Source organism: Martes martes (genome assembly GCF_963455335.1).
Source record: "Martes martes genome assembly, chromosome: Y".
NCBI classification, from domain to species: domain Eukaryota; kingdom Metazoa; phylum Chordata; class Mammalia; order Carnivora; family Mustelidae; genus Martes; species Martes martes.
The window spans coordinates 18724040-18744733 of record NC_137907.1 but is presented as its reverse complement, the minus strand read 5'-3'; the positions used below and the strand labels follow the sequence as shown (position 1 = coordinate 18744733).

At 62.5% G+C, this 20694-nt stretch overlaps 1 protein-coding gene across 1 annotated transcript in view; it reads right to left on the bottom strand.

The window, feature by feature from the left end:
- Nucleotides 1-5492: 5492 nt before the first annotated feature.
- LOC308337796 (testis-specific Y-encoded protein 10-like) overlaps nt 5493-20694 on the bottom strand; it is a gene marked incomplete at its 5' end in the record, with an annotated part of 79493 nt that continues 64291 nt past the window's right edge. Inside the window, 6 exons of the mRNA XM_080795994.1 lie at nt 5493-5690; nt 6392-6476; nt 6571-6716; nt 6816-6927; nt 7067-7144; nt 7575-7877. Coding sequence (XP_080652120.1) covers nt 5668-5690; nt 6392-6476; nt 6571-6716; nt 6816-6927; nt 7067-7144; nt 7575-7877 — 747 coding nt within the window. The 3' untranslated portion in view covers nt 5493-5667. The remainder of the gene's footprint in view (nt 5691-6391; nt 6477-6570; nt 6717-6815; nt 6928-7066; nt 7145-7574; nt 7878-20694) is intronic.

Sequence of the window (20694 nt, the reverse complement as noted above, 5' to 3'; positions counted from 1 at the left end):
GGCTGGAGGATCAACAGGGCGAGGCCAAGAGCCTGCCTGCTTTGCCTTCCCAAGTCCGTCTGGCCTGTGCCCGGGGCCGGCTGGGCCAGGAGGCGGTCAGTCACCACGCTGGATGTCTGGATGGGCTCGGTCCCCCGCTCACGGCCGTGTTTGCTTGTGTGCTCCCCTGAAGCCCTGGGCTCTTGAGGGACCTTCTGTGCCCACAAGGGGGCTGCTCCGCTCACTTGCAGCATGGCTGCACAGCCAGGGTGCCAAGCAAGAGCCTGGCAGAGTCAGCAAGAGAGGGAGGAAAGGGGTAGTGTGGGAGGACGGGGCGCGAAGGAGGAGAGAGAGAGAGACAGAGACACCCAAACTCCGAGGAAGAGACTTGCAGAGGGACGGCAGGGGGGGAGAGAGCGAGCCAGGGTGGGGGACGTGGAGACGGAGAGGCAGGGAGGCAGGAAACGTTTCTGTGAGCACCTGGGCCAGGGGCCTCGGCCCGCCTCAGTAGGACCTGCGGAGACAGAGTTTGTAGCACCCCTGCACCGTGTCCAGGGCCCTGGGGGCCGCTGAAGTCGGCCAGCCCGCTGACTGACCCTCAATGAGTGCAAGCGCACAGAACTCTAGGTCTGCCGTGACCTCGCCAAAAAGACAGGTTGGGAAGGACCGGGAAGGAGGCGCGCAGCCTCTCCATCTGCCCCACGCACCCCCCAAATCCTTTCCTTGCAGCATCTGCTCTGAGCCAAGTGGGACCGGGCTTCACTAGGAGTCCAGAGTGTTGACCCGGGTTCCACGACCGCAGAGGCCTGTTGGGGTGCTGCAGCCCCAAAGCACTGGCCCGGACCTTCTGCTCAGGCAGCAATGCACAGGTCCCAGCCCCTGCCTTTCCCCCAACGCCCACTCCCTCCCCGCACCCACCTCCTCCGGGACCACCCTCTGCTGGCCCCTGCCCCTCTGCTGTGCAGGAGAAGGCTGGGGCCACTGCTCCCGCCTTGGGCCCACTGCTGCCTGGGCGGCCTACTGCCGCGAGGTGCCCAGCGCTAGAGGCCTGGGGCCCACGGCTGGGGGAGCGAGGCCCATCCCCGCAGCTCTCCTGCCCCTGGCTGAGGCTCTGCACCCTGCTGCCCTGCTCCCACTCTCCTCCACAGGTGCCCAAACCCAGCCAGCAGGCTGAAGGATACGGCGTGTGCCCAGAAGCCAGGGATGCCCTGGATGATGGCCCTTCTTCGAGCCAGGTGACCACTGCGCTTCCGATTCCTCCTGCGCTTCAGCCGCAAGTAGGCCCTGGAGGCTTGGGCGTCCACAGAGCGGAGCGCTTCCTGAACCACCTCCAGCGCGGCAAGTGCGGCCCCGGCTGGGTCGGGACGGGGCACAGGCTCTGCCTGCCACAGCTCCTTCGGCCTCTCGACCTGCTGTGCTTGCGCCGCCTCCTCGTCTTCCGCCGCCAGCACCTCCTCGTCTTCCGCCGCCAGCACCTCCTCGTCTTCCGCCGCCAGCACCTCCTCGACTTCCACCGCCAGCACCTCCTCGTCTTCCGCCGCCAGCACCTCCTCGTCTTCCGCCGCCAGCACCTCCTCGACTTCCGCCGCCAGCACCTCCTCGACTTCCACCGCCAGCACCTCCTCGTCTTCCGCCGCCAGCACCTCCTCGACTTCCACCGCCACCACCTCCACCACCGCCGCGATATCCTCCACCACCAGCACCAACTCCGGCCCCGCGCCGGCCTCCTCTGTGCCCCCCTGGGCCTCAGCTTCCCGCACAGCCTCTGCCACCACCCCCGCAGCCTCGAGGGCCAGAAGCGCCCCCGCGTGCCCGCAGGAGCCGGTCTCCCTGAGGGCCCCCGCCTCCTCACCGCCCTCGTCTGCGACCAAGGTGCTCCAGGATTCTGGGGCAGCCCCGCCTTCCCCGGACCTCGACTCACTCTCCATGTGGCCCTGGCCCTGAGCGCCGGCCGCTGGGGACTGAAGGCGACGGAGGCGGCACCAGCAGCTTCAGCTGCAGCGCCCAGGAACGCCGCTGGGCGGCAGCGCCTAGCAGAGTGCGCGGACCTGGGGCACGCATGCGCACAGGCCCCCGGGTCGGCGGTGACGGGGCAGACACGGGCGGCGCAGGGGTGTGGGGCGGGGGGAGGCACGCATGCGGCCTGGGCCGGATGGAGCCCCCGAGCCCCGCGCAGGACGCGGCGTGCTCCCGGGTCTAACCCGTGCCAGGGCAGTGGGCGTGGCCACCACCCGCCCTGTGTCTTGGCCGCACCAGAGCCCGCCCGGGAGCCCGCCCGAGCCCCTCCACCGCGGTGGCCTCCGCGCCTCTCAACCCCAAACGTTCTCTTCAGAGACCCCTGTCAGGCCTTTCCCGCAAGTGCCGTGGTATCCCAGCCCCACTCGTCCCTTTCTCGTCCGTCCGTCTGGGGCCCCTCGGCTGGCGCCAGGAATTGAAATCCGGCGGCTGAATGCCGTGTGTGCCCGCCGCGCGAAAGCCTCCCGCGCTCCTTCTTAGGGGACCTGGGGGAGAGCCCGGGGGGCATCAGCTGCTGCCCCACCTGCGCCCCGTCACTGCCACGTGGCTTTCGCCCTGGGCCTGCCCGGTGGTGCACGGCGCCAGGAGCCCGCCGCCAAGGTGCTGCGTGCAGGGGCCATCCGCCTCCCCAGCCCCCCACCCCCCATCCCCCGCCCCAGCTTTCCGGAAGAGAAGGGAACTGCACGCCAAGTACTTTCCCTGAAGTTACTCTGCAAAGAGCCGAGGTCCCTGGCCACCGGGGTGCCTACAGAGCTGCTAAGCCGGCCCCGGTGAGGTCCGTGATTGCGACTGGGCAGCATGCGACTGGGCCAGGCTTTCAGTCCAAAGAGAAACTCTGCAAATTCCTCTGCCCAAGCCAGTGGTAAAACTTGCTCCCAAGGTGCTTTCCTCTGAGCGGCCCCTTTCGCTTTGTTTCTGTGTCTCTTTTCCTCGTTGCGTTCTCCTTCTCCACCTGACTTGCATGCAAGGGCTCTTGTGTCTTTCTTCCAGCTCCGCTCCAAGTTCTCCCTTAGACTGCGTCGGTGGCTGAGTGGAGTACCGTGTGGGGAGGGGATGGCCAAGTGAGCATGCACAGCCCAAGTGCCCTTTCTCTGGTACTCCCCACGTCGGTCCTTTGAGACAAGACCACACCTCACAGAGGTCTGCTCCGGGGGGCGGGGGCGGGTGCTGTGGCGGGATAGGATGCTTGCCGCCTGAGGTGTCAGGGAAGGCCTCGTGGGTGATGGCAAGGCCACCAGCGTTGCGGTTGCATCGTGGGAGGGCCTCCATTAGAAGGAGTGGGTCGGTGTGTCCTGGGGGATTTTGACCAGAAAGACGCAGGAGGAACTCCCTTGGCGTTAAGTGCAGGGGCTGTGGTCGCAACAAGTGTCACAAACGCCCCTGCAGGGAGTAAGATGCATGGCTGTCTATGGGGCGAAGAAACAAATGTCTGAGACAGTCCGTGAGACAGCTCAGACTTTGGAATTACTGGTACAATCCAAACTGACCCAGCACTTGCAACCTTGCCCAAACCACTAGAGGAGGCTCCTCTGGTGTTACCGCAGGAACAGGAGCACAGCCTTGGAGAGGGAGAAGGCTGGGGTGGTGACAGGGGGAGGGGGAGGAGGGGGAGACTGGGAGGAGAGGGAGAGAAGCCCAGAAGGAGAAGAAGAGCTGGGGGAGAGAGGGGGAATGGGAGGGAGGGAGAGAAGGGAAGAGAGGGACAGGGGCAGGAGGGAGAGCCGTGCGCAGGGATGGGGAGGGAGAGACAGGCAGGGCGTGGCGAGGAAGAGCGGAGGCGGGGAGGCAAGGACTGGTCTGCCCCCAGCTGAATTCATACTTTGCGAGGCATGTAGACCCAAAGGACACATCGCCTGTGAGGAAGGGGCCACCCACGCGTGGGGAAGCAACAGTTCGGCTGAGCAGAGCTGAATCCAGTGGTGTCAACCAGGGCAGCTGTCATGTTTCCCGAAAACATGAGACAGCAAATGGGGAAGTCACGGAGGAATAGAGGGTGGAAACAGCCAGGGAGTACACAGACACCAAGTACTGTGATTGTGGACTGCCCTGTGTCAGTAACGGGGCTGGTCAGTAACGGGGCTTCACAGCACTGGAGTAAGATGTGGACGACAGCAGAACGGGCAGGTGTTGAAAAGCTGGCCACATCTATGCTCCGTGCAAGAGACTGGCCTCTGAGTCCCAAAGTCACAAAGAATTTGAAAGTGGGAGGAGTGAGGCCAAGACCTCAGAAGATGGACGGTGCCCTACACGGTCAAAGCAGCCTGCGCGCACTTGGCCCTTAACCAAGGGAGCGTGCTCCGTGGGGTGTTGGTGAGGACTAGGGGTGCCCTTTGGTGGCATTTCCCTTTTGGGGTCTAACCGGATAGAGGGCATTGGGCACCTGCCTTCAGACCACGGAGAAGGAGGCAGATCAGCCTCGGGGTCAGCACGGGACAGACAGCACACGGGCGGGTGTCCTGGGTCTCGCATTCAGCAATACTCTGCCCTCTCCTCTGCTGACCATCTGGGGGACCCCAAGCCAACGTCCTAGGGAAGCCGGGAAGTGGGGATCATGGGGCTGCGTGGGGTTGTCAGTATGTGAGCGTGTCTCTGGACATGTGAGTGGGTGAAGGTTGTGTGCCTGGGAGGGTGAGTGAGTGTGTGCGTGTCAGGACATGAGGGTGACTGAATCACTGTGTGTTGGCTGGGGGGTGTTGGCTCTGCTCCTGAGTATGTGTCAGTGTATGTGAGTGGCTAAATATTCTGTGGCTTAGGGCGGTTGGAACCCGATGGTGTTCGTGTGTCTGTGTGCGCGCGCGCGTGCGTGTGTGTGTGTGCGGGCCCGCACGCGCGCGCGCGCGCCTTTCCCTGCAATTTATGCTTCCGCCCAGCTACCTGGGCCAGAACGACAGGGTGATCTTTCCTACCTTCCCTCCTCCCACTTTCCCCTCTCCAACAGTCCCTCCACAGGGCCTGGCCCCCACTCGCTCCCGCTGTATCTGGGGCTGAGAGGATGACTGTGTCAGCAAGGGCCTGGGCCCCTTGTTTAGAAGAAAGGAGAGCCCTGGCACTGGGGTTCAACGGAGTAATGAAACTACAGTCCCACCCGTGCTGTGTCTGAGGTCATCCACCAGGGAGCATCTCTGGGAGACGGTCATCGCCATCCACCAAAAGTTGACACTGGACACGTTTGGCCCTGGCTCGCCCTTCCCTTTCTTTGACCTCTGTTATTTCCCCAGGGAAGGCATGGGCCCTGTTAGCTGGCCTTTCGCTCATCTCCTCTCCCTGCCCACCTCCACCATCCCTAGGGGAAGGACCTCTGCCACGCTGGGATGCAGTCCCAGAGCTCGTGTGACCTGGACCTCTGGGCCAGCATACGGCCCCACCCCTTCCACGGAATAAGGATGCCGGGGCAGAGTAGTAAGCATCGACGGGAATCCCATGAGCTCAGGCTCCCCACCTGCCCCTTTCCATGAAGACGACCGTGTGTGAGCGTACACACAGTAACACACATAAACACGGTTGACGTCGTTTTTCCACATTTCAGTATTTTTACAGGGGGCCTCAATCGGCCCTGTGTTTCTCCCAGGCACCAGACTGGAGGTGTTCCCTGTGGGAGGGACCAGGCTGATCATCCGGCTCCATCTGAAGGTCCTGGACTCTTTCCGGGTCAAGGGCAAGGCTTCTGCGTATTCACCTCAACATGCTCAAGTTCCCTGGGAGAGACGGAGACACAGACACAGACGCACGGGCACACAGTCACCCGGGCACACATGAGGCGGCCGGTGAGTATCCTCTACGGGCCACACGCAGGTTTGCTTGAGGGTTTCAAGGCCCTTTCGGGGAACGGAGGCCATTCTCCCCTGCCCCTCTCCCCGGCCCTTGATGGCGATCCCCCTACATTTCCTCCACCCACATAGCAACGGTATCTGTGCACGCTCTCCAGTGTTCTCTGGCTGATTGCGGTGGGCACAGGAGATTGCCCAGGGAGATGACTGGGAGGACTCTACCGATGAACACACAAAAGTGACGGGGTGACGCATGAGCCTTTACGCCAGGGAACGCAGACATCTGCGCCAAGGCTGGCAAGAGGTGCTTAGGTGGGCTCAAAGCTGAGGCGGTGGCGAGGAGACCTGAGGGCAGGAGTTCACGGCCAGGGAGTGGCACTTCCCGCAAGGCAGCTGCTGAGCCGACTGCTTCTCCGGCTCTGCTCACTGGTGTTGCCTGACCCGCCTGCCTCAAGCTTCCCAGGCAGAACCAGTTTGACACCGCCCTCCCCGACTCACGGTGATGCCCTTTGGACACGGGGTCACCGCCTCTTGAGTGTTCCTCTAAGCCTCCGTTTCTGCATTTGTGGAGCCCAGCTCCCACGGAGCCGCACGGAGCATTTTCAGCACCCACGCCCTGGGCGTCTCACCTGCCCTCCTCTCAGTTCCCTCTGCTGGGGCCTTCTTCCTCACGTAGTACTGCAGGGGATCGGGCCACAGGTCGTCCATGATGATCTGGCAGGGGAAACGGGGCAGGGCTCAGATGCACATCCCAGTCCGCTGGGGAGCACAGGCAGGTTCACGTGCGCGGTTTGTCACAGGGACCCACCTCAGCTATCCTGCTAGGCCCGGCAAAGCTGTGGTCAGAGAACCAGCTGAAGAAGTTAAGGCTGCTCTTGTGGCGTCTGCGGCTACAGGCCTCCTGTTCGTAACAGTGGTGCCACTGGATGGGAGTGGAATGAGACGGCTCGTACCCTGCAGGAAGAAGGGTCCGTGCGAAGGCGCTGGATGATGCATCAGGTTCAACCCTGCCGCCTCCACCTGCTGCCGCCCATGCACGCAGAGGCCCCTTACCAGCAGCCCTGAGGACATACTCCTTCTCAACGACGTCGTTGCGGAAGTAGGAGTTCTCGCGAAAGAAGAGCAGGATCTTGCGGCCATCACGGGGAGACTCGAGTTCCTCCACCTGCCGGGCGGCAAAGTGGGGGAGAGGGTTGAGATCTCTGTCCAGCAGACCCTTCCCCTCCTGGCCTTGGGGAGGAATCGCTTCTGTTACCCCCTCTTCTCCCATCCCCCAGGCCGGGCCTCCATCTCCCGGGCCAGACCTTCAAATCCGTCATGGAGCCAAGTATGCCTTCATCTTGCTCACTGAGCATGGCTGACATCTGCGGGTGGTTCACAAACTGCTTCGGGTCAAGGACTCTCCGAGGGCTGGAGAAGAAAGAGCTACAACAACAGAGCAGGTCTGCACAGCAAGTGCGCCCTGCATCTCCCCTCCTACCACCGGGACCCACTCCACCTCACAGATTGTGTCAAGGGCCCCTGCGCCCCCGCACGGCCTGCTGCATTAGTTAGTTAGGTAATTCCCTGCTGGGCACTAACACAGAAAGCTGGAAATCCTCGGTGACCTCCCTGCCCACCCACGGCCCCCTCCCCGGCACATCGAGGGCAACCTGCGGCCCCACCAGGGACCCCCACCCGGAAGCAGGGATTCGAAACTGTCGTGATCACCGAGGCATGAGCCAGGCCACCACAACGCAGGCCCCCTGCCACAGGAGTCTCCTGCGCTAGCCCGGCCACATCGGGGTCCCTCCGTGAAGGTATCAAGGATACAGCCTTGGCCCAGAAGCCAGGGATGCCCCGGATGAGGGCGCTTCGGTGGTCCAGGTGACGCCGTCGCCTCTGCCAGAACCTGAGCTTGAGCCCAGAGTAGGCCCTGCTGGCGTCTTTGTTCATGGGCTCCAGCTCTGACTGCAGGGCCTCGAGGGCCTGGAGCGGGGACGGGGGCGGACCTGGCCGTGCCTCTGGCCGTTCTTCCCCTTCCTGCTTCTCCTGCAGCTCCTGCGCTTCTCGCTCCTTCTGGCTCTCCTCCCAGGCCTCTTCCCTCCTGTCTTCCTCCTCCTCATCCTCCTCCTCCTGCACCTCTGGTACCTCTGCAACCTCATCCTCAACAGCCTCCTCCTCCTCCTCCTCCTCTTCCTCCTCCTCCTCCTCCTCTTCCTCCTCCTCCTCCTCCTCTTCCTCCTCCTCCTCCTCAGTCTCCTCGCCCTCCTCAGCCTCCCCCTCTTCCTCAGCCTCACTGCCAACCTCCCTAGCCTCGTCGTCCTCGTCCTCGTCCTCCTCCTCAGTCTCCCCGGGGTCCTCCGCCACCTGGACCACCGCAAGCTGCCACACCAACATTACATCATCCCCCACTAGCACAAGCTCCACCACCAGGATGGCGCCCTCTCTCTCCCAACGGCCCTCCTCGTCCTGCGCTGGCTCTGCCGCCATCCCCACGCCTAGGCCCAGCAGCACCTTCGCCTCTCTTCTGGGGGTGGGGCTATATGTCCGCGGACAGCCGCGTCCCGATGGACCCCTCCCTCGACGGAGTCGGTCAGGATTGGGGGGCAGTCCCGCGTCCCATGTGGCCCCCAGCTGGGGCAGCTGCGGAGGAACGGAGCAGGAGGGGTGAGCACGCGGCTCCCGCAGGCGGCCCGGCAGTGGAGCTCCGCGGCCCAGCGAAGGGGGGACGTCAGCCGTCTCCTCGCAGAAGCCACCGGAGTCTGGGACACAAGGGCTTCCGGCCAGGAGGCCACGGGGCCGAGGTGGAGGTGGCACGCGTGGGGCCTCGGCGCGAAGGAGGCCTGATCCACGCCCAGGACAATGGCCGGACCCCAGGTGCTGCCAGCGGCAAGGCCGTGGGCGTGGCCGCCACAGGCCCCGCCCCTCACCCCCTGCGGGAGCCGGCCAGGGAGGCAGCCAGTGCGCCTCCTCCAGGGTGGCCTCGGGCTCTACCTAAGGCGCCCCAGGCCCCAGGGCCCACAACCCCCTCCCCTCCATCCCGTGGCCTCCTCCAGCCCGCTCTCCACCCGGTGTTTGTAGCCTGTCAATGCGAAACCGTCCCTTGCCCTTCCCCAACACGATCGTCCAAGACTGAGGACAGCGTATGCACCACCCGGAACCCTGGCCTAGCGTGCGTGGAAACGTCAGCCCAGGCATTGCGGAATAGGGCCATTCCAGGAGACAGAGGTCGGAAGCGGTCTGCCTGTTCGGGGCACGGGGCTAGGGGGCGGGGGTTCGGCCACAGTTTGCCCCCAGGCCACGTCCTTGGCTGCTCAGGAGAAGAGGGACCGAGAGTGCTCAATCCGTCTCTCCGCCTGTCCTTTCCCCATGCTCTGCTCTCCCTCTTCCCCCGACTCGGTGTTTGTCTTCAGGGCGCTGTTTCTCTGCCCACTCTCTGGCCACAGGGTCTCTGGAAGATGAAGGCTTCAGGAAGCAAGATGCAGAAGCCTGTCCGAGCACCTCCTTTCCCATGAAATAAAAGCCCTCTTCTCCTCTGTGACTAGCCACTGGTCACGTGACCAGGGAAAGGGTCCCAAGCTGGGTGCCCCCGACACAAACACACACAGACACACACACACACACACACACACTTACCCACAGACACTCAGTGTGTTTGGCATGGAGCACAGAGGGAGGCGTGCCTTTCGTGCAGCCAAGGGCATCCGGCAACGTGAATCCGGATGCCCCTCCCCTGAGACAATGTCTGGGCGAACCCTGTGGATTGGCAGTTGGGCATTCTGTCTGGCGGCCAGGTGACTACAGTGTGCACCCTTTGGGAGGCCGGAGGCAAGAAGCTGGGGCTGGCTCCCAGGTGACACAGCACGTACGCACGTACCTTCACTTCCAGAGACTGAGTGTCTTCCGTTGCATTCGGGCGAAACCACAAATGCCGTGGGGAAGGCGTTCCCAGCTTGTCTGGCCTGCAGAGGAGAACACATCTTCTCTAGCCTTCCCCTGCGGGCCACCAGGTCAGACCGTGAGCAGAACTTGAGGCTGGGCCGTCACGTCCCCAGGGCTGGCCCGTCACGTCCCCAGGGCTGGCCCCCACTCGTGGAGAGAGGATACCCAACGTGTGGCTTTGGGCCAACAAGGTAGGCTTGGGGCAATTTTGGTGTGCAGCCAGTGCAAGCCGGTCTCCCCCAGCATTACAGGAACAGACGGGTTTCTTACACCACACCTCAATCATCTCAGTCGTCAAAGGGCCACACGTGCCGCGTCCTGTACACGGAGGTGCCTGTCGTGGTTGCTCCGGCGGTTCTTCACCCTCCACGTGTCCCCGGCAGGTCCGTACCGATTCTTGAGGCCACGGCGTCTTCTGTGCCCTCGCACAGGTCTTCTTCGGCTCCGTCTCCTGAACCGGCGGTGGATGCGTGGCTCTGCGCCATGGCTCCACTCCATGGGCGGCTGGACTAATGTTATCGCGGGGGTTCGAGCTGCGCAGAGTTCATGCCAGCTGCCTTCTAAGGTGCCAGCGGTGTTCAGTACAGCCGAGTGCTTACACACCCGTGTGTTCAGACCAAGGTTTCTTTGCGTGCCCACAGGTACCCGTGTGGGCAGCTGGCTGTAACACCGTGGGAAAGGGGTACACAGGCGTGGCCTTCGATGTACACACACGTGCATGTGGAAGCGCGTGCACGGACAGACCTATTCCGTTCCCGGCCGGGTCTGCGGTGGGTTTAGTGGACCGGATTTCATATGCACCCCCACGGCCTTGGACTGTGGTTTCCACGTGTTCGGCCATCATGTGGATGATCTCCACGTCCACTCGCAATCCAGGGAGACAGACATTCATGCAATGACAGACATCTGGCATTGCCCCTGCTAGGGAAGGAACAGGAGAGGGGCCAAAGGACAAGAGGTAAGCAGCCTGGAACGGAGACCTCACGGGAGGCTGGGTTTCAAGGGCACCTCCCTTGTTTCTTGTCCCCGTCGCCTCGACACACGTACACTGGAAAGCACACACGCATTCTGGGCGCCCCATCCCTTGCCTGCGAGACCACATCCGTGGAAGACCGTTGCCCTGGGTCCTCCAGTCCCGTAGCAAGCGTCCGTCTCCCAGCAGCTCTGGCCATTAAGCCCCTGGAGCGGGCGGTCTTCTTCAGGAGGCGCTCAGCCCTCTTGCGCCACGTACGTGTTTGCCCTGAAGCTGCCCTGAACTCCAGGCAGATGTGCACGAGCCACATCCCCTGGTTTGCACCCTAAGGCCCTGGGAGGAAACCCGATGTCCTTATGATGCGCCCAACAGCTTAAGCCATGCGACCTGCGGCAGGGGTCCAATCCTAAACACCTCTTTCCGGGGCAGGCGGGGCATCCCCCAGTCAAGGAAGCGGAGCGCCTGTGTTTATGGGAGACACCTGGGAGGCGCTTTAGCGGCACCGTCCAGCCTTTCCTCTCCCCTGTAGAGCTCGGCAGGCCCTTCCTAAAAGCCCCGAGGAGCGAGCCGCAGAGGGCTCTAGGGAAAGTGGGTGGGGCGAGCGCAGCACGTTCTGGGGTCCTCCACGTCCGGATCCCCGCGGGCAGCCCCGCTGCAACCGTCAGCATGCCTGGGACTTCCCCTCCATCTTGTCGACACGATGAATCCCACGGACTGGCCTGGGGGAGCTGTGAGGCTACTCTCCAGCTTAGGCGACAAGGAGACCAGAAGACGTGACGATGGCCCCAGCAGTCTTCCTTTGGCCCGTTGCTCTCCACCACCCTAGAATTCTCCCTGAGGGGCTGTATCGGACTTGAGATCCCCAACTTGAGATCTGACCAACCGCGGGCAGACTTGCTGACGTTCAGGCCCGAACCGTGAAGCCGGCAGGGTTCCCGAGCCCGAAGGCCAAACCCTCCTCGACCTACACCTAGCTGCCGGGGCCGCCAGGAGGGAACCCAGTTCCCCAAGGCAATGAGGTCAGGACTCCACAAACAGCATGAGATGTCGGCATAGCACCACAGGGGCCGCTGGGAGGCTCTGCCGGGATCCATTCGTGGGCACACGTTGCCAGATCCCAAGCCCAGCTGAGGTGCAGGCGGTGGGGAACGTCGAAGACGGGGTGAGTGCAGGGCGAGCGGACGGGGAGGGGCGAGCCCCGGACTGGTGAGAAGTGGTGCTGGGAAACCCCTGTTGGCTCAGGGAGCAACAAGCTGGGTGCCCCTCGCTGAGGCAGGGAACACGTGCCTGTGGGTTCAGCTCCTCTCCTTTTCGTCCTCCCCGCCTGGTACACAGGAGGTGGACAAGACCGGCCCAAACAGGAGAAGAACAGAGTCCAGGATGGCCTTTCTACTGGGAGGAGAGCTCCCCGCAGGGCTCTTTCCTCTGGAGGAACGTGCTGCTCACGGATTCTTTCTTATTCTTTGCTGCCTTTGGCTAATCAACACAGAGGCGGGTACAAGGTTTGAGCCCCTCTGTAACACACACTGAGACCCCTAGGGTTTTCCCACACCGGCACCATCCGTGCAAGCTGCCTCGATGGGTGGTGTGCTTGACACGTGCCTGCCTTGCCTTGGCCCGTGTGCGTTTTGCGGCGAGAGGGGACAGAGAACCCTGAGTAACCATGGAATGCACACAAGGTCTGTGTGTCAGGAGGGACGTGGCTGCACTCCGCCACTGGCCCCTTTCTCCATAATCAGCAGAGCGGGAAGTGCCATGGGCCCTCTCCTTTCCCGACCAGGGACTCCCAACACACTCATACACACGTGACCCTGTCCAAAGGCTTGGGCACACATCACAGACACACACACTCACACACACACACAGACTCTCGACACCCAGACGTGCATGAGGCCACACAAAATCACACTCACGTGTTCTTCTAAACACAGAGAAACACGTGATGCGTCTGTGCTCGTGCAAACACACGCACATACCCTGCACACCCACACATGATCCCTGAAACCAAGTCATCGAGAGGCACATGCATACCCCCCCACACACACAGACTCACGGCACCCAGGCGTGCATGAGGCCACACGTAACCAGACTCACATTTTCATCTAAACACAGAGTGACATACAAGACACGTGTGTTCGTGCAAACACATGCACATGCTACACGCACCCACACATTATCTCTGATACAAAGGCGTGGAGATGACACATGCGCACAGACACACACACACACACACACACACAGACACATGAAAATGCAAACACACACCCACAAGCTCCATTCACACACACGCACACACACAAACACACACACGCTCAAGGAAACCTACTGAACACACTAAACTCACACTCCTCGGTATGAAATTCAGGCTTGTAACAGCAGCCCTTGCATACAGACACATAGGGGCTTGTAAACACGAACACAGACACACACACACAATGCATACGACTCACAGAAGGTCTCCGGCAAAGGCCTACACATACAGTCCCGGCCCCAAAATACATACACACGTGTGTCGCGGAACCATCATACTCACACACGGAAATGACCACATCAAAAACCCCTGGCACAGAGGCATACACAACTGACGCCAACACATCGGAGCATGCACACTCACACACACACACAGAACACACGCAACCACACACACACTCCCCTGAGGATAGAGAAGCACGTAAGCAAAACCCATGGTCTACGTCATCCTGGAACACACAAGTAGCCCATCAAGTGTGCACACACACACACACACACATACACACATACTCTCCTCGAACCCACTGTACACACTGTGTACACACTCGCTCATGTTGATCTGAAGCATGCACACCATCCCTTGCCTGCAGACACATAGGTGCTTGCAAAAACACCCAGAACAGACCCAATTCACACGAGGTGTCCGGCACAGGCATACGCATGTGGCACCACCATAAAAACCATTACACGGGTGTGCCCAAGAACACTAACACACACACCCCAACACATCCACAAACTCCAGCACGCAGGCATACGCTACTCACGACGTTACATCTGAGCACGACACACTCACACATAGCCCTGAGGGTACAGAAGCATGTAAGTAAAACACATGGTCTGTGTCATACAGGAACACACACGTAGCCACTCAAACAGGCACACAAACACACACACACAGGTTCATGCTTCTGCAATCACACAGAGCACACCACACACAGTACACCAACACACACGTGCACTTGCAAGCACACGTACACACAGACAACCCATACAAGGTCTCCGGCACAGGCGTACGCAGTTGACCTGCTCAAAAAGGAAGTATGCCCGTGATCCCCCGCAATCCAGAAACATCCACAGAATCTGACACGCAGGCATTCTCAAGGGTCCAAAACACACACTCATACGCGCACGCCCTGAGGATTCAGACACATGTGAGAAAACCACACATCCTCCCTGATATAGAAATGCACAGTCAACCGCTACACTCACACGCACGTACGTGCACACGCGCTTAAGCCCACGCAAACCCACATGCACTCCCTGCACAACCTATCTCATGTCACAGAGACATGCACCCTCAGCCCTACAACTGGAAACACAAGTTCACATGGAAACATGTACCCACAACACACACCAAACTCTCCAGCACAACTGTGTACAAAGAAGGCCCCAGAGAAACACACATACACACACACACACACACACACACACACGCAGACGTTGCTTAGTGAAGAGGAGACACACAATGAAAACACATGGTCTACGGCATAAGGGCATTTCCAATTGTCCCCATACACACAAACACACACACTGATTACAGAAGAGGAGACACACAGTGAATACACCTGCTCGATGGCACAGAGGCATTCCCACTTATCCCCTCACACAGAGACATGCCTACACGCGCGCGCACACACACACGCACAGAAAAACACACACACACAGAGTCTCCAGCACCGAGGCTTGCAAGGGTGGCGACACCTACACGCACAGGTACACACCCAAAACCACAATAACCCCTGGGCCTGCAAGTCCCCAAACACACCACAGGAATCTGTGGGCACACAAGGGTATGCACACAAAACACTCCCAGGCAAGGACTACGGCACACAGCCTTGTATGCGTAGCCCTGCAGGGTCACACACCCAGCGGTGCCTGGAAATGCATACGCACCGAATACACACCACTCACCTCACCCAGGCATACAGAATTCTGCGTGCACGCATACACACATGCCTCTGTGCGTAGAAGCACACACCTACGCAAAAAAATGCACGGAACCAGCTCGCAGGCATGACACTCGGCCACGCAAAACCACAGTCCTGCTCACGGGAACACACAACCAAGAAACAGACACCTACACACTCGGCGTCCAGCACACACACGTTCACACTCGCCACACACTCTCGCGTGCGTGCACCTGAAGCCTCCACCCACACATGAGGCAAGCACACGTGGCCACACTCAGAGACACACGTGTGCACACGCCGGCATGCACCTGCAGCACACGTGAACACGCCCACACGGCGCCGGTGTGCATGCAGTCACTCGAGGCCTCGCAACACACTCACCCATGGGTGTGCACACACACAGACGCAAAACATAAACACACCCTGTCTCCGGGATGCAGGCATACACCCTGGTCACCCACGCGCACACACATACGAGACACACAAGCTAAGCGCCCACGCACCCATGACGGCCTGCACACAGGGGAGCAAAAGAGGACATGCAAGTCCACACACACACGTGCAGAATCCTACACACATGGTCCTCAGCTCAGAGGAATGCTCAGGTGGCCAGAGGTGCTTGAAAATGCGCGCACACACACACACACACACACACACGGATGCGGACCCGCCCACAGCTGCTCCCTCACACACAGCACACTCACGATGTCACACAGCCTGTGGACCACACTGGCGTACCCTCACATATCCGTGGAACTGTCCCCTGCGGTGGGTGGTGTTACCTGCAGGAGGGTCTGGGGTCCACAGGGACGGTGAGGGACCGCCTCCCCCTTGGTCCTGCCGGGACCCTTGGGTTTGTGCTGGACCTGACCAGAAGCATGCATGGCCTCGCATCTCAGCAACGCAGGGCACACTTCCAGGAGCAGGGGAACTTGGAAAAGCTCTCCAAGCGATGTGAATATGGTGGTGCGAGGAGCCAAGGGGGCACCAGGGCCCCGCTCGGGAGCACCTTGGACCCTCCTGGGCCCCCTGCTCTAAAGAACAAGACTTCACCGGGAGAGCTGCACCTTTTTCCCCTCCTCGGCCAGATCCTGCCTAGGAAGGGTGGGGTTCTCTCCCCAGGCCCAGCCCTGCTGCGCCCGGCCCCCAAGCTCTCCATCACGCCCACCCATGGAATCCAACAGGATGGGGGCTGGAGGATCCCACCAGGCTGATTTCCTCCTTGCCATTTCCCGTGCCCCCGACAGAAGCCGACACATGGACCCAAAGGGCTCTGTAACTTGTTTATGGCCCTTCCCCCTGTCCCTGCAGCATTGGGCAGGATACTCTCTAGCGCCGCCCCTGCTGATCCTTGTCCCTGTTTCTGTCCCGTGCAGGCAGAGCACCACGGAGACGAGCCCATCCATGTCTCTCAACGGTGGAGGCCTCATCAAATTCGTCTCGGTGGTCAAACTCGGGTGCTCTCTGATGTCCACTTCCACACAGCGGCCATGCCCCGACACATACACACACGCATCACACACACACAGAGACAAACAGGAAAACACACACAAAAATCTTAGCTATTTGTGAAAACACATGCTGCCGGGATCGCCACGTGATGTTGCGAGCCCGCCTCGTCCCCGTGGGATCCCTGTTCCTCCCCAGCGAGGGCGCCACGACCCTCCTGTGGACGGCCTAGGGCCATTTCCCAGGATGTCCGTATGGCTGCGGGAGGCCAGGCGGTGCTCAGGAACGTGGAGGGCAGCCCGGGAGTCGTGGCCCACGACGGGGACGGGACAAGGAGCCCGACTCCCCAAGATAGGCCGGCCATCCCCAACTGAAGGCGTTGGCAGGAGGACCGAGAGAGGGGCCGACAGCCACGGGAGACAGTTCAGGAAAAGGCGGTGGCGAAGCCTTGCTTCGCCCGATTGAGCAGGGATTTGCCGGCACACAGCATGGGGGGCAGGCACCTGCCGGACTAGACACCTCCTCCGCCCTGTGGGTGTGCTCTGAGTGGCCCCAGGCTCACTTCCCACCCTGCCAGCTGCTGCGTGGGCCCAGGCTCCTCTGAGCCTCAGTTTCCCCGCCATGAAACTGACTGTCCCCGGGCACCCTCCCCACACAGTTCAGGACCCAGCCCTCGGGGCTCCTTACCGACAGGTCTTCCTCTCAGCTCACTCCCATGGGCCGCCTTCCGGCCTAGGGTAGTACTGCAAGGGATTGGGCCACAGCTCTTCGATGATGATCTGGGAGGGGAAAAAAGGCCAGGTGAGCGTGGGGCCCCCGGCCCCGGTCCCCAGCAGCCGGGGCCCCAGCATCACCGTTGCGGACGAAGGCCGCAGGGGCCTCACCTCGGCCATCCTGTTGGGCCCCGGGCAGCTGGGGTCACACAACCAGTTGAAGAAGTTCAGGCTGCTGCTGTCTCGCCTGCGGCTGGCACCTCCACGTTCCTCATCCCAGAACCACTGGACTGGGGTGCAACGAGTCGCCCTATATCCTGCAGGACGAGGAAACTTAAGGGAGGCCGTCCATGGCCAGGGCCCCACGCCCGCTCTCGCTCCCAACCTACAACCTCTCCCCCTCCGGTGCCAAATCCCTCCCCCGCCCCCAGGACCCCATACACCTCCCTTCCCGTTCCCGGGGCCCACGTGCCCGGCGGCCCTCCGCCAGCTCCCCTGAAGCTCAGGCCCACTCTTACCGGCGATGCTAAGGTGATACTCCTTAACGATCACGTCGTTCTGGAAGTAGGGGTTGCTCCCAAAGGAAAACATCAGCCCGCAGCGGTACTTGGGATGAACCAGCTCCTCCACCTGGCCCAGCAAAGCGAGAGGACGGGGAGGGGGAAGGGGACTGAGCGCGGCTCTGAGCAACCCTGCCGCAGCCCCTCCAGCTGCAACCCCACTCCCAAGGCACCACCGCCGGCCTCCGTCTCCAGGGCTAACCTCTAAATTGGTCATGTAGCTGAGCAGGTCTGCGTCCTGGTCACCTGTCACGGCTGATATCTGCGGGTGATTCAGGATCTGCCTTGGGTCAAGGAGCCTCGACGGCAAGTGCTCCGGAAAGAGAACCGGGAACCACCCGGGAACCCCCGGCCCTTCCCGACCGAGAGCCAGGGACCGAATGGGGCCTGTGCACAAACAGAAGGCACCGCCACACTCCCAGCCTCCTCAGCGCTTGCCCTTTCGTCACCCATGCTCTGCCCTGGGGTGGCGCTGGGCTGGAGGATCAACAGGGCGAGGCCAAGAGCCTGCCTGCTTTGCCTTCCCAAGTCCGTCTGGCCTGTGCCCGGGGCCGGCTGGGCCAGGAGGCGGTCAGTCACCACGCTGGATGTCTGGATGGGCTCGGTCCCCCGCTCACGGCCGTGTTTGCTTGTGTGCTCCCCTGAAGCCCTGGGCTCTTGAGGGACCTTCTGTGCCCACAAGGGGGCTGCTCCGCTCACTTGCAGCATGGCTGCACAGCCAGGGTGCCAAGCAAGAGCCTGGCAGAGTCAGCAAGAGAGGGAGGAAAGGGGTAGTGTGGGAGGACGGGGCGCGAAGGAGGAGAGAGAGAGAGACAGAGACACCCAAACTCCGAGGAAGAGACTTGCAGAGGGACGGCAGGGGGGGAGAGAGCGAGCCAGGGTGGGGGACGTGGAGACGGAGAGGCAGGGAGGCAGGAAACGTTTCTGTGAGCACCTGGGCCAGGGGCCTCGGCCCGCCTCAGTAGGACCTGCGGAGACAGAGTTTGTAGCACCCCTGCACCGTGTCCAGGGCCCTGGGGGCCGCTGAAGTCGGCCAGCCCGCTGACTGACCCTCAATGAGTGCAAGCGCACAGAACTCTAGGTCTGCCGTGACCTCGCCAAAAAGACAGGTTGGGAAGGACCGGGAAGGAGGCGCGCAGCCTCTCCATCTGCCCCACGCACCCCCCAAATCCTTTCCTTGCAGCATCTGCTCTGAGCCAAGTGGGACCGGGCTTCACTAGGAGTCCAGAGTGTTGACCCGGGTTCCACGACCGCAGAGGCCTGTTGGGGTGCTGCAGCCCCAAAGCACTGGCCCGGACCTTCTGCTCAGGCAGCAATGCACAGGTCCCAGCCCCTGCCTTTCCCCCAACGCCCACTCCCTCCCCGCACCCACCTCCTCCGGGACCACCCTCTGCTGGCCCCTGCCCCTCTGCTGTGCAGGAGAAGGCTGGGGCCACTGCTCCCGCCTTGGGCCCACTGCTGCCTGGGCGGCCTACTGCCGCGAGGTGCCCAGCGCTAGAGGCCTGGGGCCCACGGCTGGGGGAGCGAGGCCCATCCCCGCAGCTCTCCTGCCCCTGGCTGAGGCTCTGCACCCTGCTGCCCTGCTCCCACTCTCCTCCACAGGTGCCCAAACCCAGCCAGCAGGCTGAAGGATACGGCGTGTGCCCAGAAGCCAGGGATGCCCTGGATGATGGCCCTTCTTCGAGCCAGGTGACCACTGCGCTTCCGATTCCTCCTGCGCTTCAGCCGCAAGTAGGCCCTGGAGGCTTGGGCGTCCACAGAGCGGAGCGCTTCCTGAACCACCTCCAGCGCGGCAAGTGCGGCCCCGGCTGGGTCGGGACGGGGCACAGGCTCTGCCTGCCACAGCTCCTTCGGCCTCTCGACCTGCTGTGCTTGCGCCGCCTCCTCGTCTTCCGCCGCCAGCACCTCCTCGTCTTCCGCCGCCAGCACCTCCTCGTCTTCCGCCGCCAGCACCTCCTCGACTTCCACCGCCAGCACCTCCTCGTCTTCCGCCGCCAGCACCTCCTCGTCTTCCGCCGCCAGCACCTCCTCGACTTCCGCCGCCAGCACCTCCTCGACTTCCACCGCCAGCACCTCCTCGTCTTCCGCCGCCAGCACCTCCTCGACTTCCACCGCCACCACCTCCACCACCGCCGCGATATCCTCCACCACCAGCACCAACTCCGGCCCCGCGCCGGCCTCCTCTGTGCCCCCCTGGGCCTCAGCTTCCCGCACAGCCTCTGCCACCACCCCCGCAGCCTCGAGGGCCAGAAGCGCCCCCGCGTGCCCGCAGGAGCCGGTCTCCCTGAGGGCCCCCGCCTCCTCACCGCCCTCGTCTGCGACCAAGGTGCTCCAGGATTCTGGGGCAGCCCCGCCTTCCCCGGACCTCGACTCACTCTCCATGTGGCCCTGGCCCTGAGCGCCGGCCGCTGGGGACTGAAGGCGACGGAGGCGGCACCAGCAGCTTCAGCTGCAGCGCCCAGGAACGCCGCTGGGCGGCAGCGCCTAGCAGAGTGCGCGGACCTGGGGCACGCATGCGCACAGGCCCCCGGGTCGGCGGTGACGGGGCAGACACGGGCGGCGCAGGGGTGTGGGGCGGGGGGAGGCACGCATGCGGCCTGGGCCGGATGGAGCCCCCGAGCCCCGCGCAGGACGCGGCGTGCTCCCGGGTCTAACCCGTGCCAGGGCAGTGGGCGTGGCCACCACCCGCCCTGTGTCTTGGCCGCACCAGAGCCCGCCCGGGAGCCCGCCCGAGCCCCTCCACCGCGGTGGCCTCCGCGCCTCTCAACCCCAAACGTTCTCTTCAGAGACCCCTGTCAGGCCTTTCCCGCAAGTGCCGTGGTATCCCAGCCCCACTCGTCCCTTTCTCGTCCGTCCGTCTGGGGCCCCTCGGCTGGCGCCAGGAATTGAAATCCGGCGGCTGAATGCCGAGTGTGCCCGCCGCGCGAAAGCCTCCCGCGCTCCTTCTTAGGGGACCTGGGGGAGAGCCCGGGGGGCATCAGCTGCTGCCCCACCTGTGCCCCGTCACTGCCACGTGGCTTTCGCCCTGGGCCTGCCCGGTGGTGCACGGCGCCAGGAGCCCGCCGCCAAGGTGCTGCGTGCAGGGGCCATCCGCCTCCCCAGCCCCCCACCCCCCATCCCCCGCCCCAGCTTTCCGGAAGAGAAGGGAACTGC